General features: G+C 39.7%; 1 protein-coding gene across 4 annotated transcripts in view; it reads left to right on the top strand.

The window, feature by feature from the left end:
• Nucleotides 1-17,167: 17,167 nt before the first annotated feature.
• FRMPD4 (FERM and PDZ domain containing 4) overlaps nt 17,168-24,606 on the top strand; it is a 919,852-nt gene continuing 912,413 nt past the window's right edge. For 3 of the 4 annotated variants that reach the window (XM_084789369.1, XM_084789366.1, XM_084789368.1), the window contains exon 1: nt 17,168-17,334. In XM_084789369.1, the coding sequence (XP_084645495.1) occupies nt 17,240-17,334 (95 nt within the window). In that variant the 5' untranslated portion in view covers nt 17,168-17,239. The remainder of the gene's footprint in view (nt 17,335-24,606) is intronic. The other variant, XM_084789374.1, reaches the window with a different exon arrangement.

Genomic DNA, 24,606 nt, shown 5'->3' with positions numbered 1-24,606 from the left:
CAGGAGGTAGGGCCCTGAAACTAATTATGGGGTAGGTTACATCAATTACCCTCAAGCTGCTAGTTTCTAACTAGGTACTCAACATGTACGATCCACAATATTGTGTGAGATCTACTAAAAAGTTGAGATTTAAAATGTAATGAAAAGGACATAGTGGCACCATCATGCTTTCCCAATACTACCGACTGAGGCAGGAGGATTAGAAGTTTGAGTCCAGCCCAGGCTATATAGTGAGGTCCTGTCTTATGAGAAAACGAGAAACACTAAAGCAAAACCAAATATAATGAGAGTTCTGCATGCTGTTTGTTGTTGGTTTTTTTTAAAATGCCAACTCCTCTTGAGAGCCGTGGGCCTTGTAGTATGGCTGAATTTCACAGTAGAAGGAGGGGAGGATGATCTGGGACTGGCTTAGAAGGTACAGTGCAGGCAAAGTGAACCATTTCTAAATGACAAAGTCTCAGGATAGAGCTATATCAAGAACCAAATAGTAGGGACTAGAGAAATGGCTCAGTGGTTAAGAGCTCCTCCCTAGGGCCTGGCTTCCAGAACACACATGGCAGCTCACCACTGACAGTAATTCCAGTCCCAGTGGATCCCACAACCTCCTCTGACTTCTGACCATCCATATGTGCACATATATACATGAAGGCAAAACACCCATATTCTCTAAAGAAACAAAAATTAAAAAAAAATAGTAGAGGCAGGAATGTAGCTTAGTCCATGGAATGCTTACCTACTGTGCCTAAAGCTCTGAATCACATATAACCAGGTATGGTAATACACTTATGGAATCCTACCAGTTGCAAGAAATAGGGGCAGGAATATAAGAAGCTTTAGGTCATCCTCTGCTGTGTAGCAAGTTAAAGACAAGTCTGGGCTACATGTGTCCCTGCACAAAAACAAAAAGGAATAAATGGTAGGTAGGTTGGAAGATAAAGAAATATCTATGTAGATACTGGAGTTCAGTGGATATCCACTGAGATTTCCAGGTTATTGTATCTCTGAGCAAGGTTTCAACAGAAGCATGTAAATAGTTAGAAAAAGAGATACTTTGTTAAGGGAGAAAGACATTTCTGAGAGGGAACATGGCTCAGAGCTGGAGAAATATCACAGGTTCGATGAAGTCTATGTCCAGCAGATAGGGACATTTATACAGTTGGCACTTTTTCTCTGCATGGTGTTACATGTCCACCTTTTGGGTAAGAGTTCCGATTCTGGTTTCTTCTCTGTGCTAATTTTGACCTCAATGCCCAGGTACATGAATTCAAAAATATCAGGCAAGGAGGCAAATGTTATGTACAACCAAGCTACAAGCAGCTATTTGTAGCATGTGGTGAGGTAGATGCTGTAGTTATAAACTTTGAACAGACATCATTTACTTCTCTAGCCTTAATGTCCAGCACGCTGACTGACATTTTTTATTTAAACGCCAAGTGAACCAAAGCAAGTGGAGATTGATGGAACACAAAATTATGCCATTCTGGTTTTATGGAAAACGGTGCCCCCTGAAATTTCACTGGGCCTTTCTGAGCAACAACTTGCATCTGATTATAGATGCATAGAAAAGTGGAGAATTGGCGTATGAATTTTAAGCAATGAGCTTTTCTAATACTTTCTTCATTTTTCATTGCAGGTACAATACAACTTAAATCATTTTGGCTAGACAGGTTTTTGAATACCACTTGTATGTTCAAAGCTAATTTATTTAATAGCCAACTTATCTGAACCTTGAATAAAAAATTCTGAAGCATTTAGATAGAAAGAGTTTAGTAGAAAAATTTCCAGCTCAATTTCAGAAGACTGTAATCAATTTTATATTTTTAATGGCATCTCCTTTTATTTCTTCCAGAAAGAAAAAGGGGGTAACATCTTATCCTATGTTCATTAATTCTAACTAAGTTCAGAATTGAAGAGATCAGTTTTATTCTCAGCAAATTGTGTGGTACTTCCCTTTTTCTTTTGGAGTAAAAATAAAGGGATATTGAAAATCAAATGACAGTGTGTAGCTAACACAACCACAATGCTCACATTCCCCATTTTTTGCTAATGTCAGATTTTATTGTTACTAAAGGAAAATGTCTTTACAAAACTACAAAAATACTGCTCCCAAAAGGGTACGATTGTTTATTGTCAATGTAGGATTGTTTATTCTGTGGATGACATTAAATTCACACATTTATCTGAGTCAATACCATATGCTAGCCACTTGAAAAGGGCAACAATCTTTCAGCATTACAGGAGGCAGAGGCAGTTGGACCTCTGTGTATTCGAGGCCAGCCTGTTCTACAAAATGAGTCCAGGACAGCCAAGGCTACACAGAGAAGCCCTGGCTCAACCCCTCCCGCCCAAAGAAAGAAGAAAATGGAAAGAATCTGGATCAGGGCAGTGTTCATGTTATTCAGTCCAAATCTTGTGTTATATACACAAATGTATATATATTTTGTTTGGTTCTTTAGTAAACATAAGATAACTAAACTGAATAAAACACAAAAGTAGATGAAAGTAGAACAATATGGCTTGGTGAGGCTGTAAAGAAATGTGTAGCCCACAACAGGGACATATGCTCAACCATGTTCATAGTTGCTTTATACATAATAGCACGAACATGGAAACAGCCTAAGTGTCCCTCAGTAGAAGAATGGACTAAGAAACTGTGGTACATTTACACTAAGGAATACTACTCAGCTATTAAAAACAAGAAATTCCTGAAATTTGTGGACAAATGGATTGACCTAGAAATTATAATGAGTGAGTTCACCCAGAAGCAAAAAGAGACAAACGGTATATACTCACTTATATCAAAACACTAGTCCAAGGGATACGTCCCATGAAAAACTTTACTTACCAAGAAAGTGGGTCAGAGGAGAGGACATCCTATTGAGACTTTAGGCGAGAGTAGCATGGAAGAATGGGGAAATAGTAGGACCCCCAGGGTCCTGGAAACCTACAAGAAGAACTTTATGACAGGCAGATCTGGGTCCTGGGGTCCTCCTCAAACTAAGGCACCAGCCAAGGAGAAATAGGCAGTAAACTTTGAACCCCTACCAAGACCTAGCCGACGAACATGATATTCTCCACCATTGAGTGGAGAGTGAGATCTGACTCTCACATGAACTCTGGTGCCTCTTTTCTGACCACGTCCCCTGGATGGGGAGGCCTGGTGGCACTCAGAGGAAGGATAGCAAGTTACCAAGAAGAGACTCGATAATCTTAGAGCATATATAGGGGGTGGAAGTCTCCCTCAATCACAGACATAGGGGAGAGGAGAAGGGGGGGAGTGGGAGGGAGGGAAGAATGGGAGGAAACAGGGGAAGGGCTAACAATCAAGATGTAATATGAATAAATTAATTTAAAAAATGGTAAAAAAAAAAAAAAAAGAAATGTGTAGCCACAGTGGTGAGCAATTTTATGATTCCTCAAATTCTCAACTAGTAAAATTTCCTGAAACAATATTTCTGCATGTAGGTATATGCTTAAAAAGCCTCAATGCTGCATACATTAAACTTTTTTTTTATATTTAGCTTATCAACTCTTTAGACTATTTAAGAATGATTCTCCTTTAAGATGAAAGATTTAGGCTTTTGTGACTTGTATTCAGCCATGGAGGTGGTAGAGTTGGTTTTGTCTGTTTCTGAGACAATGTTTCTCTGTGTAGCACTGGCTGTCCTAAACTAGGTTTGTAGACCCAGCTAGCCTCAAAACTCACAGTGATCTGCCTGCCTCTGCCCCCTGGAGTCCTGGGATTAGAGGTGTGCACCACCACGCCTAGCTGGGGGATCCTTGATATTGGCAGATATTGGGGTTCAGTGGAAGCCCACCAAAATTTATAGGTTCCCATGTTCCCAAACAACGACATGGGCAGACATATGAGTGGAAGCAGAAGCAGGGGCAGTTTGTTAGAAAAAGCTACATTTCAAAGAAGGAAGCTGATTGTTTATAAGAAAAGCTTTTTGGAACGTGGTCTCTATGTATTACATGGCAGAGGGCCAGAGATTCTCTTTGCCATTGGAGGTAAGGGTTGGGGGTAGGGGGTAGGGGGTAGGGAGTAGGTTCATATGCTAATTTTGAAGTCTTTCTGTAAATTTTCTGAGTTTCATTCTCTATTGTTAGTTCTGAATCTTATTTTCTACTTCTTGTTACTTCTGACTCTTGTATCAAGACAAGAAAGGAAATGGGCTGGAATAAGAAAAAGTAATGTAGATTTCATTTGCACTTGACAGGATGACTTCTGTAGAAGACAAGAGAGCTTCTCAAAATCACAGACACAGGGTTACTGTAGTGATGAACAATCAAAAATCAAATTAAGAGAATTACATCTGTCATCATGAAATATGAAACACTTAGGATCAATTTAATAAATGGTGTAACACACCTCTACACTGAACCCTATAAAAATATTATTGAGAAAAACTAAAGACCTGCATACACAAGCAGATATGCTATACCATGAATCAGAAGATTCTCAATAGTTTAGATGTCAGTTACCCTTAACTAGTCATAGACTCAGCAAAATCCGAATTATAATCCATCAGATGCTTTTACAGAAATTAAGCCGAAATTTCACATGGAGATATAAAGGGCGTGTATTACTCAAAACAACTTTAAGAGAACAAAATTGATTTATAGACTAAAGTTACCAAGATACTATATTATTACAGTAGCTTCCATCTGGGTTCTACTAGGGCCCATTGAGGGAAAGCTGTTCCCTTTGAACTGAGTAGAGACCTAACACTCCAAACTACTCAAAATGTAAGAGTTCTTCAGTTAGACGAGCCACTAACCTGGATACAGGGCCACTCCTCAGGAAAGTAGACTGTTCTAATGAGATGCTAACAAGATGGGAGGGATGATTTTCCACTTAATGAAATAGTGTACTTTTCCTTCCAAGAATTCTTGCTCTATATTCAGTTGCAACAGAGCTACCATGAGGTAGCTTGTTAGGTTGGCCTGGCTCTCTGAATCTCAGAAACGTATAATAACTTGTTCATTTTCTTCTATCCATTCTGATTCTTTTGCTGGCAAGAGTCTAAGTATGGTTTCTCTGGCATTTTGGCCTTTTCTCCCCACTCTTTCTCGGAAGCCACCTTCTTTTTGCTATGTGACTTCTTGCCAAATCTCTACGCCTAACTTAAAAATGTCACACTGGGCATGGTGCACATGCCTTTAGGTCCAGCACTCCAGAGTCAGAGACAGAGACAGAAAAATTTTTGTAAGTTTCGAGGCTAATCTATATAATGAGCACCAGGACAACTAGGACTGTATGGAGAAGCCCTGTCTCAAACAAACAAACAAACAAACACCAAAACCAACAAAACAAAAAGCCTGACTCTCTGCCCCCTTTACTCCCCACTCCTTGCCCAGTTTTTTCTTTTAAATTTTAACAAAATGTGTCCAATCCTAAATTCATTTATTAACAATATCAAAAGGCCAAAGAAAAGACCCCCAGTTTCCCTAGGAACAGGGTGACTGGTGGAACAGGGTGGAACAGGGTGACTGGATTAATAGAATAAAATAAAGTCCCAACATAAAGTCACATCCAAATGATTAATTCATTTTTGACAGTAAGATGGCCAGGGAAATTCAATATGGCTAAAATAGTGTCTTCTAAAATGAATCAGAAACAACTGAATAGCCATATTGGAGAATAATGGGTCTCTATGAATGCGTGCCTCAACCACACTCCAACCATGCACCAACTGTGCACCAACCATGCAACAACTGAGCAACTACCGTTCAGCAACCATGCACCAAATACAAACAAACAAACAAAGAAACAAAAAACTTAAATCAAACCAAACAAACAAAAAACCTCATAAAGAAACATAGGCTGAAATATAGGTCTTAAAGCTAGAAAATTTCTGAAAGAATATGTAGAAGAGGCTAGTCACAGTGGCATATGTCTCTAAATCCAGCGCTAGGGAGGCAGGGGAAGACAGCTACAAGTTTGAGGACTGCTTTGGTCTACACAAGTTCATGCCAGCTAAGTTTGCATAATAAGTTCCTATCTATTTCTTTATCCCAACAAACACACACACACACACACACACACACACACACACACCAAAACAAAGAAGAAGGCAAAGGAAGAGAAGAAGGAAGGAAAGAAGAAAACATAACAGAAAACCTTGTAAACTTGGCTTTGGCAGGTTTTTTTTTTCTGTCCACGTTTTGTTTTCTTTTTTGCTACTAAGACATTATGAAAAGAAAAATAAGGTAAAATCAGTTTTATTCAACATTTTCATAGTGGTGCTTCAAAAGATACTTGAGCAAATAAAAAAAGCAATTGGAAGATAATATTTGCAAAACATGTACTCAACAAAATAATTATATCTTGATTATATAAAAGACTTTGATAATTCAGTTGACATGAGCTCAACACAATAAAAAAGATACTTTGTGAACAAAAATCTATGGAGAGCAAATGCACCCACAAAGAATAGCAGAAGTAGTAAGATAAATAGCAGAGGATTCAGGTGTGCCAGGGACAAGAACAAATTGTAAGGATGCTCCAAAGCAGTGATTCTCAACCTGTGGGTTACAACCCCCCTTGGACAAACCTTTGTCTCCAACATATTTTCAATTCATAACAGTAGCAAAATTACAGTTATGAAGTAGCAATGAAAACAATTTTGTCATCTTGCGTCACCACAACACAAGCAACTGTATTAAAGAGTTGCAGCATTAGGAAGGTGTTTTGTGAGTTAGACACTGCCTATAATAATTAGATTAACACAGAGGGGACAAGAGCTCCACAAGAAGACCAAAAGAGTCAACAAATCTGGGTCCAGGCAGTCCTGTGGAGACTGATGCACCAAACAAGGACCATACATGGAGAGGAACTAGGCCTTCTGTTTAGATGTAGCTGATAAGTGGAGCAGTCTCCATATGGATCCTCTAGTGAGGTGAGCAGGGGCTCTCTCTGCCATGGACTCTGTTGGCTGTTCTTTGTTGATTTCCCTCTGTTGGGGTGGCCTTGCCAGGCCACAGGGGAAGAGGATGCACTCAGTCCTAATGTGACTTGATATGGTAGGGTGGGTTGGTAGAGGAGGAGGGCTTTTTCCTCTCTGAGGACTAGGGAATGGGCATGAGGGGAAGAGGGAGGGATGTGGGATCAGGAGGAAACAAGGGAAGGGGCTATGTCAGGATGTTAAGTGGATAAATTTTTAAAAATTTAAATAAAAAATAATTAGATTAAAACCCAAGTGGTATGGTACACTAACCCAATGGCCATAAGACACCATAATTGGCCTTTGAGCTGAAGCTGGATACTTTCCAGTGTTTTGACCATTGGCCATACAGCCAGTGAGTGAGCCTGTAGACTGTCTTTCCTATTTTAGCTCTGAAATGTACGTCTGTTGCTTTCTGTGTTAGGGACGGGTAACAATACTCTGTTTTCTTTTTTTTTGGGGGGGGGCGGGTAAAAATTCAGGGACAAATGACCAACAGTGAGGGTAGGGATGCAGCCCAGTTAGGAGAGTCATTGACTATTGTTTTGAAATCCTTAGGCTAGATGCCTATAAACCAAAATAGATGCCATACCTCCCCAGCACCATTTTGCACGCATCAAAGTTCGATTTTATTTCCAGTAATTTGGTAACATAAAAAGTTATACTATACCATAATTCTGTATTACTGTATTATTTTAAGAGTTGGAAATAAATCATCTTGTGTTTTTCACATGATGATAAAGAATCTATTTGTGTTTGAGTGATCTTTTCTTTCTTTTCTTCCTTCCTTTCTAGTCATCTTTCTGGTTTTTGGCTTTTTGGTTTTCAAGACAGGGTTTCACTGTATATCCTTGGCTGTCTTAGACTCACTTCGTAGACCAGGCTGGCCTCAAACTCACAAAGATCTGCCTGCCTCTGCCTCCCCAAGTGCGGGGATGACAGATGTATAACACTGAATCTTTTTTTTTCTTTTTTAAATTTTTATTTATTTATTCATTTTACATCCTGATCAAAGTCGCCTCTCCTCTATCCCTGGTCCCCCTTGCATGCCCCTCTCCTATTATCCCCTTTCCTCCTCCAAGAACTGGGAGGTCCCCATGGGTACTAACCCATGCTGGCATCTCCAGTTGCAGCAAGTCTAAGTGCATCCTCTTCCACTGAGGCCAGACAAGACATTCCAGTTTGGGGAAATGGGATCCAAAGGAGGGCCTCAGAGTCAGAGGCAGCCTCTACTGCCATGGTTAGGAATCCACATGATGAACAAGCTGCACATCTGCTACATATCTTCAGGGGGCTTAGGACCAGTCCATGTATGTTCTTTTGGTTGGTGTTTCAGTCTCAGTGAATCTCTAAGGACCCAGGTTACTTGTCTCTGTAGGTCTTCTTTTGGAGTCCTTGACCTGTCCAGCTCCCTCAGTCGTTCCCCAGGTATTCCATAGGACTCGCAGAGCTCTGTCTAATGTTTGGCTGTGGGTCTCTGCATCTGTTTCTATCAGCTGCTGAGTGAAGCATCTCAGAGGACAGGTATGCTAGGCTCCTGTCTGCAAGCATAGCAGAGTAACATTAATAGTGGTAGGGATTGGTTCTCTCCTGTGTAATGGGTCTCAAGTCTTTGGTTGGCCATTTCCTTAATCTTTGTTCCAGTTTTCCCCTGCACATATAGGCAGGACAAATTTTGGGTCCAAGGTTTTGTAGGGTGGGTTGGTGTCCTTATGACCTCACTGAAAGTCCTGCTTTGCTCCAGGAGGTGACCACTTCAGGCTCCATATTCCCTGCTGCTGGGAGTCACAGCCATGGAGATCCCCATAGACTTCTTGGGGCCTCCCCTATGCCAGATCTCTGGCATGTCCCAGAGAATCCTAACCTCTGATTTCCATTCTGTCACTCGACCTTCTCCCTCCATTTCCCTACACCTAATCCTCACCTCTGTTCCCTTCCCCAACCCCTCTCCTATCCAATTCCCTCCTTCATCCACCTCCAATGCCTATTTTATTTCCCCTTCTAAGTGAGACTGAAGCATCATCCCTTGGGCCCTCCTTGTTACTTAGCTTTCTTGGGTCTGTGGATTGTAGCATGGTTATCCTGTACTTTATGGCTAATATTCAACTTATGAGTATATAGAGGATGCATGTCTTTTTGGGTCTGGGTTATTTCACTTGGGGTGATCTTTTCTAGTTCAAACCATTTGCCTGCAAATTGCATGATATCTTTGTTTTTAATAGCTGAGTAGTATCCATTGTGTAAATGTACCACAGTATAGGTTGTTTCCAGTTTCCGGCTAATATGAATAAAGCTGCAATGAACATCGTTGAGCAAATGCCCTTGTTGTATGGTGGAACATCTTTTGGGTATATGCCCAGGAGTGCTAGAACTGAGTCTTGAGGTAAAACTATTCACAATCACCCAAGAAACCATCAAATTGATTTCCACACTGGTTATACAAGTTTGCACTCCAACCAGCATTGGAGGAGTGTTCCATTGCTCTACATCCTCACAAGAATGTGATGTCACTTGAGATTTTGATTTTAGCCATTCTGAGAAGTATAAGATGGAAACTCAGAGTCATTTGATTTACAGTTCCCTGATGACTAGGGGCATAGAACATTTCTTTAAGTGCTTCTCAGCCATTCAGTATTTCTCTGTTGAGAATTTTATGTTTAGCACTGTGCCCCATTTTTTAATTGAGTTGTTTGGTTAGTTGGTGTCTAATTTCTTGGGTTGTTTATATGTTGTGGATCTGTTTGATGTAGGTTTGGTAAAGATCTTTTTCCATTCTTTTGTCCGCCATTTTGCCCTATTGACAGTGTCCTTTGCCTTATAGCTTTTCAGTTTCATGAGGTCTCATTTCTTAATTGTTGATCATAGAGCCGGAACTGTTGGTGTTCTGTTCAGGAAGTTGTCTCCTGCACCAATGAGTACAAGGCTGTTCCCCACTTTCTCTTTTATTAGTATTTGGTTTTATATTGAGTCTTTGAGCCACTTGGACTTGAGTTTTGCGCAGGGTGATTATGGAACTATTTGCTTTCTGCTGCATGCAGACATCCAGTTAGACCATCACCATTTGTTGAAGGTGATTTCTTTTTTCCATTGTATGGATTTGGCTTCTTTGTCAAAAATCAAGTGTCCAGAGATGTGTGGGTTTATTTCTGGGTCTTAGATTCAATCCCATTGATCAACCAGCCTATTTCCATGCTAGTCCTATGCCGTTTTTATTACTGTTGCTCTATAGTACAGCTTGAGATCATAGATGGTGTTAGCTTCAGAACTTCCTTTATTGTACAGGATTGTTTTAGCTATTCTGGGTATTTTTTTTTCCACATGAGGTTGAGAATTGTTCTTTCAAGGTCTGTAAAAAATTGTGTTTCGAATTTTGATGGGAATTGCATTGAATCTGTAGATTGCTCTTGATAAGATGGCCATTTTCACTGTGTTTATCCTACTGATCCATAAGCATGGCAGATCTTTCCATCTTCTGATATCTTCCTCAATTTCTTGAAGTTCTTATACAAGTCTTTTACTTGCTTGGTTAGAGTTACACTAAGATATTTTAGGCTATTTGTGGCTGTCTTGAAGGGTGTTTCCCCCAATTTCTTTTTTAAGCCCATTTATTATTTGTATACAGAAAGGCTAATGATTTGTTTGAGTAAATTTTGTATCTAGCCACTTTGCTGAAGATGTTTATCAGCTGTAGGAGTTCCCTGGTAGATTTTTTTGGGGTCATTTATGTATACTATCATATCAACTGTGAGTAACAATACGTTAAAGTCTTCCTTTCCAATTTGTATCTGCTTGATCTCCTTTAGTTGTCTTATTGCTTTAGCAAGGACTTCAAGTCCTATATTAAAGAGATTTGGAGAGAATAGGCAACCTGGTCTTGTCCCTGCTTTTAGTTGAACTGCTTTAAGTTTCTTTTCATTTAATTTGATGTTGGCTATTGGCTTGCTCTATATTACCTTTATTATTTATTATTTATTATCTATTATTACCTTTATTATACTTAGGTGTGGGCTTATGATCTCTCCAAGACTTTTATCATGAAAGAGTGCTGGATTGTGTCAAAGGTTTTTTCAGTATCTAATGAGATGTTTGTGTTTTTTTTCTTTCGGTTTGTTTATATGTTGATAGATTTCTGCATATTGAACTGCCCCTGCACCCCTGGAATGAAGGCTACTTGATCATGGTGGATGATGTTTTCGGATTCAGTTTCCCAGTATTTTATTGAGTATTTTTCCATCAAACTTCATAGAGCAGACTGGTCTTAAATTCTCTTTCTTTTTGAGTCTTTGTGTGGTTTAGGTATCAGGGTGACAGTGGCTCCATTGAGTGAGTTTGGCAATGCTCCTTCTGTTTCTATTTTGTGGAATAGTTTGAGGAGTATTGGTAATAGCTTTTCATTGAAAGCCTGGTAGAATTCCTTGCTAAATCCATCTGGCCTTGAGCTTTGTTTTTGGTTGGGAGATTTTAATGACTGCTTCTGTTTCGTTAGAGGTTATGGTACTAATTAAATTGTTTACCTGATCTTGATTAAACTTTAGTAAGTGGAATCAATCAAAAAATAATTAATTTGATTTAATTATTTCAAATTTGTGGAATATATGCTTTTGAAGAAAGACCTAATGATTTTTTGGTTTTCCTCAGTGTCTGTTGTAATGCCCCCTTTTCATTTCTGATTTTGTTAATTTGGATATTGTCTCTCTGCTCTTAAGTTAGTTTGTCTAAATTGTTAATTTTCTTGAAGAACCAGCTCATGTTTTGTTGTTGTTGTTTTGTTTTGTTTTGTTTTGTTTTTATATAATTCTCTTTGTTTCTAATTTATTGATTTCAGCCCCGAGTTTGATTATTTCCTGCCATCTACTCCTCTTTGGTGTGTTTGTTTCTTTTTGTTCTAGATTTTTGAGGTATATTATTAAGGTGCTAGTATGAGATCTTTCCAATTTCTTTATGAAGACAGTTAGTGCTAAGAACTTTCTTTTTGGCACAGTGCTTTCATTGTGTCACATAACTTTGGGGATGTTTTGCCTTCATTTTCATTGAACTTTAGGAAGTCTTTAAATTCTTTCTTTATTTCTACCCTGACCCAGTTGTCACTAAGTAGAGAGTTGTTCAGTTTCCATGAGTTTGTGGGTTTTCTGTTGTTTCTAATCTATGGTGATATGATAAGATACAAAGTGTTATTTCAAATTTCTTATATCCGTTGAGCTTTGCTTTGTGACTGACTGTATGGTCAATTTTGGAGAAGGTTCTGTGAGTTGCTAACAAAAATGTATATTCTTTTTTATTTGGGTGAAAATTTCTGTAGATATCTGTTAGGTTCAATGATTCATAACATCTGTTAATAGTCACTATTTCACTGTTTAGTATCTATCTCAATGATCTGCCCATTGCTGAGAATGAGGTGTTGAAGTTTCCCTCTATTAGTGTGTGAGGTTCAATGTGTGATTTAACCTTTAGTAGTGTTTCTTTTTACAACTGTGAGTGCCTTTGCATTTGGGGCATAGGTGTTCATAATTGAGATGTCATCTTGTTGGATTTTTCCTTTAATGAGTATGAAGTGCCCTTCCCCATCTCTTTTGAATAATTTTGGGTGAAAGTCTATTTTACTAGTTACTAGAATGACTGTCCCACCTTGCTTCTTGTGTCTATTTGCTTTTTTTCCCAGCCCTGTACTCTGGGTTAATATCTATCTTTGTTGTTGAAGTGTGTTTTTTGCATGCAGTAAAATGATGGATCCTGTCTTCATTTCCATTCTCTTACCTTGTGTCATTTTATTGGGGCATTGTGTACATTGATATTGAGGGATATTAATGACCCATGATTGTTATTTACTGTTATTTTGATGGTGGTGGTAGCAGTATTTGTGTGTGTGTGTGTGTGTGTGTGTGTGTGTGTGTGTGTGTGTGTGTGTGTTATTGTCTTCTTTTGGTTTTGCTTCAGTGGTGTTATTTATCTCCTGTGTTTTCTTGGGTATAGTTAACCTCCCAGTGTTGATGTTTTTCTTATAGAATCAACTAGATTCTAGTTGCTAGGGCTAGATTTATGAATCGGTATTGCTTAAATTTGGTTTTGTCATCTTGTTTTCTCCATCTATGGTGATTAAAAGTTTTGATGGGTATAATAGTCTGGCCTGACATTTGTGGTCTTTTAAGGTCTGCAAGACATCTGCTCAAGGTCTTCTAGCTTTTAGAGTCTCTGTTGAGAAATCAGGTGTAATTCTGATAAGTCTGCTTTTATATGTTAATTGGCCTTTTCCCCCTGCAGCTTTTGATATTCTTTCTTTGTTCTGTACATTTTGTGTTTTGATTATTATGTGGCATAAGAACTTTATTTTCTGGTCTAGTCTATTTGGAGTTCTATAAAGCTTCTTGTATATTTACCAGCATCTCATTTTTTTTTAGGTTGGGGAAATTTTCTTCTATAACTTTGTTGAAAACAATTTCTGGTCCTTGGAGCCAGGAATCTTCTCTTTCTTCTATTCCAGTTGTTCTTAGGTTTGGTCTTTTCATGGTGTCACTGGTTTCTTGGATGATTTGTGTCAGGAAATTTTAGATTCAATGGTTTCTTTAACAGATGTGTGTGTGTGTGTGTGTGTGTGTGTGTGTGTGTGTGTGTGTGTGTATAAGTTGGTATAAAATTGGGAATAGTCTGTGAAGGGAGAGGCACAAGGACACATGCAATATAAAGGCAAAAAGCAAGCTACTGATGGGACAAGAGGTGACAGGAGGATGAGGGAGAAGAGACAGAGAGGAGACCCTACAAGAAGAAATATTTTAAAAAATGCCACAATGAAACTTAATACTTTGTATATTGATAAAAACAACAACCCACTTGTCCAGAAAAACCCCAAAATGAAACAACAAAACAAAACAAAAAAACCACACGAAACAAAACCCAACAACTAAAACTTTTTTAAATTAATTTATTCATATTACATCTCAGTTGTTAGCCCATGCCATGTATCCTCCCATTCCTCCCTTCCTCCCACTTCCCCCCTACTCCCCTCTCCTCCCCTAAGTCTGTGTCTGAGGAAGACCTCCTCCCCCTGTATATGCTCATACAGTATCAAGTCTCTCCTTGGTGACCTATTATCTTTCCTCTGAGTGCCGCCAGGCATCTCCATCCAAGGGACATGTTCAAATATGGGGCACCAGAGTTTGTGTGAAAGTTAGATCTCCTTCTCCACTCACCAATGGAGAATGTCCTGTCCATCGGCTAGTCCGGGTAGGGGTTCGAGGTTTACTGCCTATTTTTTCCTTGGCTGTTGCCATAGTTTGCAGAGGACCCCAGGGCCCAGACTCGCCTATAGTTTTCCAGGACCCGCTGGATCCTTCTATTTCCTCTTTCTCCCAGGCTTCTCACACCTAAAGTCTCAATAGGATGTCCTCCCCTCTTACCCACTATCCTGGTAGGTACAGTTTTTCATGGGGACATACACCTTGGACTAGTGTCTCGATATAAGTGAGTATATACCATTTAGCTCTTTTTGCTTCTGTGTGAACTCACTCATTATGACAATTTCTAGTTCAATCCATTTGTCCACAAATTTTGGAAATTCCTTGTTTTTAATAGCTGAGTAGTATTCCATAGTGTAAATGTACCACAGTTTCTTTATCCATTCTTCTATTGAGGGACACGTAGGTTGTTTCCAAGTTCTGGCTATTATGAATAAGGCAGCTATGAACATGGTTGAGCATATGTCCCTGTTATGTGGTAGTACATCCTCTGGGTATATTCCAAGGAGTGGAATAGCTGGGTCTTGAGGAAGCCCTATTCCCATTTTTCTGAGAAAGTACCAGATAGCTTTCCAAAGTGGTTGTACTAGTTTGCATTCCCACCAGCAATGCAGGAGTATTCCTCTTTCTCCACACCCTCGCCAGCATGAGGTGTCACTTGAGTTATTGATCTTAGCCATTCTGATGGGTGTAAGATGGAATCTCAGTGTCGTTTTGATTTGGATTTCTCTGATGACTAAGGAGGTCGAGCATTTCTTTAAGTGTTTCTCAGCCATTTGATATTCCTCTGTTGAGAATTCTCTGTTTAGCTCTGCGCCCCATTTCTCTATTGGGTTATTTGGTTTGGTGGTGTTTAATTTCTTGAGTTCTTTATATATTTTGGATATTAGACCTTTGTCAGATGTAGGGTTGGTGAAGATCTTTTCCCAGTCTGTAGGCTGTCGCTTTGTTCTCTTGACAGTGTCACCTGCCTTACAGAAAACAACCTGGAGAACCCAGCAAACTAAAACTTGTTATTCCCATTGGGCTTGCCCTTTATCAGAAACAGTGAATATAGGTAGCTATGGAAGGAGGAAGGGTTTGACAGTGGCTTTTACTGAGGTGCAACATCTTCCAGGGGCACCGGGAAGGAATGGTTTGTTCCTTTGGAGGAGGTGGAAGGCATCATAAGAAATGGACTCTCAATCAGGCAGCAGGAAAATGGAGGTCTACTGGGCAAAAGGAGGCAAACCTACAAACATTTAAAGGTGGAAAGTTATGGCCGAGCTACACAGTGGCCTCTGAAGTAAGCAGAAAGTTGTGCTGACACAGCTGACCACCTGAGGAACTTGCCTTTAATTTGATCACCCCCACTCTCAATAAAACATTCCCTCTTCTCAGTTTCTTCCTCAGGCATACTATTCTTTTTAATGAGGTGCCATCACCATGTGGGTTTGGTGAAATGTGCTTTTGCTTGTGACACCATCCACTTCATTTTCACAGTGTAGATAGACTGCTGATGGTGTATTTAATTGAAAAGATACCCTTTTGTGCAGGAATCTAAGGTTCTCAAGGAAACATTGCAACTGGGGTTGGTTGAGGGTTACATAACTAGGCAGAGGATTTACTTCCTCATTATCTTTGCTTTGCTGTCAAAGATCAGTTAGGAAGAGCTCTCTGGAACAAGCCAGCTTTGCAGTGAGATGACTGCAACCAAGGTAAAATAATGACTGTAGAACCGAGGAAAAATGAACGCATTCCAGATCTATTTTGCACACTATGATAGCAAGAAAGTTGGCAAATGTCATTGGAGAATGCAATTTTCCCTCGTATGTTAAGTGTGTCTCTATTTTGACAAGTCTAATTAGCCACCTGCACTTGGACAGATGAGTCATGTGTTTCACCCCAAGCTTCGACTATTCACCTACCATCTGCCTTTGACACAAACCTTTCTCAGACATAAGGCTCTCATAGTTACGTTCTTCCTCCTTGGGACAAACTGCACTGAAGAAAGCAGTCTGGGCAAGTGGCTTCATTTAGACCTGATTCTGCTTTCCAGGGGTCAGGGGAGTGAGGTAACAATGCCTACAGCATCTTTGGTTTCACAGGAGAGGAGACACTACTGTCATGCAGTGAAGAGAGGCCAGGGATGTCCGTGAACTGCCAGTACACAGGACAGCTTCTCAACACAAGAAAGAGTATACAGCTCATACTGCAAATGCTGCCAATAAGAGTTCCTGGTCCAGAAAAAAGAAACCACTGCCTGTCACCCAACACAGTACAACCCAAATGTTCCCTCTTGTGAGAAGCCAATGCTTTCTAAATACTTTGTGGGTCAGCATTTTCACACGGAATTGAAATTACTGAGTAGGGGCTAGCATTAAACTTGGCAGCTTTCACATTGCTCCAAGGAAGGTGTGTTAAATCTCGAATTTGGATGAAGCTCAAGAATGCCAGAGGAGATGTGCAGCATCTCTTGGAAATCGAGGAAGGATGTGAGAAATGTGTGCAGGTGGCTTCATTCCATCTTGGAGTGCCAGATATCCCCTAGGGAATTCGCCCGTGGGATAGCAAGTATTCATTTTCATCCGAGGCAAATGCTGAAATTGCAGGTTGGCCTCTTTGGACCTCCAGAAGCTGCCATTTCACTCTGAGTGTTATATCACTTTGATTTCAACTGCACAGGGTTGTCCTGATTCAGATAGGTCAGTGGCAGAATAGGCATCAGGGAGCTCCTTTTTTGAGCTTGTTCATTGCTAACCCTGATGGATTCTTTCTGAAAGGAGTAGCGTATGCATCTTTGATTATGATCAGGGAAAAAAAATCCTGTTAATAATTTACAAAAAGCAGAGCTGCTTCTCTTTTGTATTTTCAACCCTCCCGGAAAATGTGATTGTTTATGCATATCTGGTTTCCAAGTAGCCAAGTGAAGGAATATGATTGGCTAGCTAGTATTGATTGCTCCCCCACTCACCCCAGACAGCAGTTGTTTCTTATGAGACAGTCGTTCTTCTTATGAAAGAATAAAGAAGAGGTCTCGTTCTTTCCATCCCCAGGAAAAGTGGGCTGTTTTGGCTTTCTACCATGGAGGAGGACCTTGAAGGAGAAAATTGGTCGACCTTTTCCATTCCCTGGGGCTTCGGTAAGGCAGCAGAGGAGAATGGAGAGCATGTTTGCCGGTGAGTAATGGTCTTCAGGTGGGACTATCTGGGGTCTCTGTTTTCTGAGACTTTTTTTTTCAGTAGGATGAGTTTATATGAATGGAGGTTGAAAGACATGTGTCTAAATTATATGAAAATGATGCCTTGGATTGAAAGTGGTTGAGGTCCTTCAGAGTTTGGCTCAGGTTGAGGAAAAAATTTGAAAGTGTGGATAGAAATAGCAAGAAAAACAAAAAGACAAACCCTAAAACTGTTTAGACTATTTTATTTCCTTAAGAATAAATATCTAGAGGCACTTTGGAGAGAAGAGAAATTTAGCTGCTTGTTCTTATATATGGTATAATAATAGGCTATAATTCACAGTAAACTTTTGACAGCATTTTTTACTGGAGAAATTGGCTTGCTTTCTTCATTTTGGCATTAAAAATGGTGTCTTCTCAAGGACAAATGTACCTGTCAGGATGAAAAGTTCTGATTTTCGAACAAGCAGTAAGATGCTGGCTCTGTGAACTGGTTTGGATTTAATTGCTTCTCTCTGTTCGTTTGGCTTGTTAAATAAGTTTTTCTCCTTTGAAAAAAATCATATACAGTTGTATAGAAAGTTCAGATGATTGCTGAATGGCTTCTGATTTTTAAAATATGTATTCTTCCCCTTCGAGTTGTCTCACTTTCATGTGTGAGGGACTTAGCAGTAATGCATCCACATGGGGATGCTGACTGGAAGGTTTCCAGTCACTCTTCTACTTAATGTTTTCTCGTTAACCACCCCGACACTGTGCGCTGTAAGACATTTATGAATTTGTTTAAACGAGCTTCCTTCAGTGTGGTCTATGACTATTGAGTGTGTAAACACTGTAATAAGAATGTCACATGGAAGTCCAAGTGTGGAGGGACTTCAGCAGCTTAAGAGAAGCTACCCAGGCTCATAAAAATATTTCCCTTGACTTTTCATGTTTGCAAGTTTCAGTCAAATATCCTTCAGATTTGACATACATTTCCCTGACAATAATTACGTGGTGGTACTATTTGTTTAGAGTGGGTTTGAGATGAGAGGAAGTGAAACCTCTTTCTGCTATGCAGTTCAGTGTACAGAAAATTTAGAAACATATGTTTTCTTTCTGAGATGAAAACATGTGAATCTGACATTTTGGAACTTATTTGGGCAACTCCTACTCCCCAAATGACTATTTGCTTGTGACATAATTTAACTGGCTAACTTTTCTTTCTAGTGTACCCTTTTTCTTTCTAATTTCACAGTTAAAGGGTGAAATAATTGGATATCTGGGCTACTGAGAGTGATCACTTTAAAATGCAGAAGCTTGGCATATATACTTCTTATCTTGCCCAGGCAACTACTATTTTAAAAACTAGATTGAGCTCTAATCTCACAAAGCATAATTTTAATAAGTTTGGAGGAAAGTGGCTAACAAGACATAAGAACTATATTGAAATCAAATGAAGAAGGTCAAACTACTGAATTCCATTGTGGCACTTTGTTGGCTACAGTTTTAACTTCATGTATCTAGTGAAATGTCTTGTTTCTTTGTGTTTGGTCAGGACTAGATTTGTCTCTTAAGACTGAGTTCTTTGTTATGCCTGAGCGGGTTTAATCTCTCTATAGTCATTAGATGATCTATGTTATATATTATTGTTATTGTTGTTTAATTGATTGAGGCTTTTTGTTGTTGTTGTTTGCCTCAGGGAATCTCAGGTATCACAGGTTAGCCTTGAACTTTATATAGTGAGGAAGGGTGACGTTGATCAGCTGATCTTCCTAGCGCTACCTCCTGCATGCCAAGGTTACAGGTATGCACTACTGTGCTTTGTTTTCTCCTTTACAAGTGAAATGCTACACTGTTGTTATGAAGCAACATGGAAAGTTATTGGTAGCATAACTTTTCAGCTCAGGCTCCAGGGGAAGATGTTTTCAAGGATATCAGCTTGTTCATGTGAGTCTCACTTGTGCTGCTGGCTTCTTGAGAATAAGACCTGAAATCCTTAGCTGGTCTTTCCATCAGCCAGTTCAGGTTTCCTAGACCAAATGATCCTATTCTCCTCCATCCACATGTCTCCTGGTTCATCTTCTGAAGCTGCCCCAACACCCAGGACATGCTTACTTTCCTGAAACTTTGTGCCACTCTAGAATGAAAACAGTGTGAGATTTTTGTGGTGTTGCTGTTGACTAAAGAAAGGAGCTAGCCTCTTTGAGCAGTCAATCAATTACATAGAATTTTTAGTAGCAAGGCTCCTAGTATCACCCTGACTTGGGTGTATTCTCTGCTGCCTTGATATATTTGCTTGACTTTGGGCAAGGGTGCCAGCATCATTAAATGTCAGGCTTGCATTTGAACAGTGAGTTTGGAGGGATGTGTGAGCTATAGGCACAGCTTCTGACACAGTGCCCAGCTCACTCAATATTGTGACTACTGACAATGATTCTTGGTAATTCCAGTGATAGTAAGAATAGAGTATTTCATAAACAATTTTGTCGACAACCTTCATGTTCATTCAATTTGTTGGCATAAACCTTAAAGTTTATATTGTTATAATGCTGTTCTAATAGGGTGGTTTTTTTCTTACATGCAAACCTTACTGAAAGAATGAAAAAAAAAACCTGATCCATTACTAGTGAATTTTGAAGCAAGAAGTTGGTACCAGGGATGCATACAATGGTAGTGTGTCTGCCTAGCATGTGAAAAAAACTAATTTCAATCCTCGATACTGCCACCAAGAATAAAATATAAAAAACAGAACAGAAATAAAAATGAGATGAGTTTATTTAAGTTTAGTAAATATTCGATGGGACTCTTCCACTGTATAAAAGTACTAGAGTACAAACAAAAAAAAATTACCACACCTATTAGGTTATAATAAAAATATAGCACTGTAGTATGCTGACAAGATGTAGAAAGACTGGAACTCTCGTAGAGTGCCAGGATAATTTGCTGGCTAAATAGTACAGCCACTCTTGAGCCTGGCTGGCAGTTTCTCATAATGTTAAAAATACATTTTCTGTATGATCCATATGATCTCTAGCTAGGTGTCCTAGCTCACTCACACCTTTAATGCCAGCACTAGGAATATAGAAGGAGGTGGATCTTTGTGCTCTACATAGTAAATTCTAGGTCAATCTAGTCTATATAGTTACATTCCAGATCAGCCAGGGCTACACAATGAGATGCTGTCTCAAAAACAAACATACAAAAGCCACCCCATATTATCTCTCATGGAAATCTACTGGAGTAAATATAAAATATTTTTCCCACTGCTGTGACAAATTAAAGAGAGAAATGTTTGTTTGGCTCCCAGTCTCCATCATGGCTGGAAAGTCAGAACAGCAGGAGCTGGAGGTGACTGGTTACCTTGTATCCACAGTGAGAAAGCACAGAGAGATGAATGCAGGTGCTCAGGTCTCCTCCTTTTTACTTAGTCCATTATCTCTCCATGTGAAATGGTATCACACAGTTAGTTAGGGTAAATCTTCCCATCCCACTTGTCACTGGGTGATTTGAGATCCTGTCAAGTTGACAATATTAACCATCACAAAACTCTATCAAAAATGTTGTGACAACTCTTATTAAAATGAACTTCATTTGTTTTCTGTTTTCTAAGACCTAAAATGTTTGGGAAGAGCTGGCTTAAATGAGGGTACTTAATCATCTTCTTTACTCACTCACCATGTTTTGCTTGGAAAGGAGATGCACTACATGGTTGTCTAGGGTACAGAAGAAAGACGTCATTGTGAAGGCAATGGAAAACAAAGGATGAGGAAGAGAAGAAGGAAGTTGTAGTAAAGAATGCTTCTCAAGTGGCTGCAAACACAGGGCCCAGCTATTAAAAGGATTGGCTTCTCTTGCAGACAAACACAGCATGGTAGCTCACATCATCTACAATTCCAGCTCCAGGGGATCCAACACCCTCTTTTGACATTCACAGGCAACTGTCACACACAGTGGCATACATGCATGCAGGCAAAACACTCATACACATAAAATAAACTAAATATATATTTTAAAATATGTATTTATTTTTGTTTTTATGTGAATGAATGCTTTGCCTTCATGTGTGTATGTGCATAAAATATTTTCAGAGGCCAGAAGAGGACACTGGAGATTCTGGAATTGGAGTCATAGATACATGTGAGCTGCCTTGCAGGTATCGGTAACAGAGTCTGTGTTCTTTTTTGAGACAGGTTATCACAGTGTAGTCATGGCTGGCCTGGAACAAACTATTTAGACGAGACTGGCCTTGACCTTATAGAGATCCACTTGCCTCTGTCTCCCAAGAGCTGGGATTAAAGGGATACAGCTATCATGACTAGCAGTAAGGACTCCTAATTGCTAAGCCATTTCATCAGATTAACTCAAACTAGTGCATAAGTCTGTGAATAAAATATCTCCAGGGAACCTATTTCAGCAACTTAGCTTGTGAGAAAGGTGCAGAAGCTTAAATGGGTGGTATTTAAGTTGGAACTCTAGGTTATTCAACTGATAAGTGGAAGCAGGAACATCAGGAATCCAATGCCAGCCTCAGCTATATAGCAGTTTTCAGGACCAGTAGAGATCCTATCACATACACAAAATGAAAGAAACAAAGCAAAATCAAAATAACCCAAAACACTCCAGTGAGATGGCTCAGTAGGTAAGTATATTTACAACATAGGACTGAAGACATAAGTTCATGACTTGGAGGCCTCATAAAAGGCAGGATGTGGTGGCTCTATATCTGGAGACAGGAGAATCTGCTGGAAGCTCATCCTCAGCATGGTGATAGAAACCACACGAGCCTGTCTCTGAAACAAGGTGGGTGGAGAAAACTGACTCTTTAGAAATTGTTCTCAGACCTCCACAGTTCAACATGGCAAGAACCTTCCTACTCTCTTCTTCACTTTCTGTTCCCGTTTCTTTCTCTTGTCTCTATCTCTATTTCTTTTCATCTCTTTTTTTCTCTCATACACTCTAAATAAATGAATCTGAAAAGAGTCCACCCCCCCCCCAGAAATGCCAACTTACAACAACAAATTAGAAGATCACAAAGTGGAATTGTGGATAGCTTTCCAGATGACAGTCATCTAGGAACATTTTATTGTGGAATAATTGATTCTGAGAAAATGGAGAAGTGAGTGGCAATGAGGCTCCAGAGACAGGCCTTTGGTCACAGAAAGAGGAGGATGTTGGGGGCAAGAAATAATGGGATATGGTCTTACCTGGTATCTTAGTCAGTGCTCTATTGTGGTGAAGAAACACTATGACCATGACTTCTCTTATAAGAGAAAGCATCCAGCTGGTGCAGCACACAGGCAGGCATGGGGCTGGAGAAGTAGCTGAGAGTTCTATATCTAGGTCCTCAGGCAGCAGGAAGGGAGCACCACTGAACCTACCTTGGACTTTTAAAACTCTTGCCCCAGTGGTACACTTCCTGTAACAAGGCCACACCTGCTCCAACAAGGCCACACCTACCAATCCTTCTCATGTAGCTTCATTCCCCCATTGGCTAAGCAGTCAAATATATGAGCTTATGGGGGCCTTTCCTATTCAAACCATCACACCTGGCAAATACTACAGAACTCTTCTACAACTTGTATAACACAAATCGAAGACTCTGCTGACCTTTCTTCATTCATCTATTACTTCTCATTGAAAAGATCACTATTCTCTTGACCCAAGAACCCAATAGTAAGCAAAACATAGAGCCAGCTTTACAGAGATGATATTTTCAGGGCTAAGTGAGAAATTTAGCTTTGGAAAATTTAGAGTGTGAATGGCCTCTGAAACATCCATGTTAACAGCATCTGGTAGATGGCAGCTGTGAAGAGTGGCAGTCTGTGCTGAAAATACAGATTAAGAGACACTGGCTCAGGGATAGAAATCTAAGCCTTAGAAGTTGATTATATAAGTTAATCTTCATCTTGTCTCCAAAAAATGATTTGTCAACTGTGAGAGGAGAGATGGATCAAGTTTATGCCATACTGTCAAGGATGCTCAACTATGCACCTTATTTTTTCTTAAAGATCCATTTGTTTATATTCTCTCTCTCTCTCTCTCTCTCTCTCTCTCTCTCTCTCTCTCTCTCTCTCTCTCTCTCTCTCTCTGTTTGTGTGTGTGTGTGTGTGTATTTATGTGAGCCTGTCTGAGTTTATGTACACAATGTATATTCAGGTGCCACAGAAGTCAGAAGGGACTATTGGATCCCCTGGACTGCAGTTACATGTGCTTGTGAGCCTGATGTGGGTGCTGATGATCAAACCCAGGTCCTCTGCAAAAGAAGTAAGCCTTCTTAATCTCTGAGACATTTCTCCAGACCCTCCTCCTTTAGGAAAATGATATCCTAGTAATGAGCATCTTTATTTTTTTTTAGCAGAGACTGTCTCAAATTAACAGATGTCTCTGACATGCAGACTGCTTACTAAGCTCTAGGGCAAGTGGGAAATACATGGTAGACTGAGCCCCTATTTTAAACATATTAACATAATCTACAAGGGAAATACCAGTTCTAAATGCTTTATGAATTCCCGTGGTGCTTGAAAAATAACCAACATGAAACTATCAGAAATTCTAGGCTTTTTCAAAAACACCACCTCAGCATGCTTGCACAGGTGGTGCTGTAAAGCAATCGACAAGGATACTAGCCAAAGGAGCATGTTATGAACCAGTTTTGGGTGATGTAAATCCACAACTTCCAGTGACATACATGAAGGTATTGCATTTGACTTTGAACAATATTGATGAACCTATGGTGTTTTGAAGGTTTTTTTTTTTTCCAATGGAAGAAATTTGAACAGCGGTGTTGTTAGAGATATGTTGCTGTTAATTTAAAAGTATGGCCTAAATAATATTATTAGACTGTAGTTATTATGGTGGTGGTATGATCTCACCTGCTTTTACAATCAATAAAGACACAGACACCTGAGGTATTTTAGAATAGTCTATTTTCACCAGGGGCAAGGCCGGCCTTACCTCCTAAGCTTTCTTCATTTATATCCCAGCCACCATCCCATGTCATCTGCTTCTAACGATATATATTTGCTTTAAATCCCATCCATAATCCCAAAATACTTGCTAAGGTTGTTCATTTGGGCCACTTACTTCATGTGAGACTTTAGGGTTCCTCCTCTGGGCGCACACAGCTCTTTCTTGTCCCATGGTGGTTCTCCTCCTTCCTTCTCCTCTGTTCTTTCTGCCTCTCCTTCCCAAGAATCTCTCTGCTCAAAGCACTCTGCTTTTTCCTTGTGCCTTGCCCGGGGTGTAGGCTTTTTTATTCCTTCAACCAGGGAGGCAATGTTCAGGGCAG

This window comes from Acomys minous (assembly GCF_964271855.1).
Source record: "Acomys minous genome assembly, chromosome: 7".
Lineage (NCBI taxonomy): Eukaryota > Metazoa > Chordata > Mammalia > Rodentia > Muridae > Acomys > Acomys minous.
The sequence above is the reverse complement of the archived record's forward strand: the minus strand, read 5'-3'. Positions and strand labels throughout refer to the sequence as shown.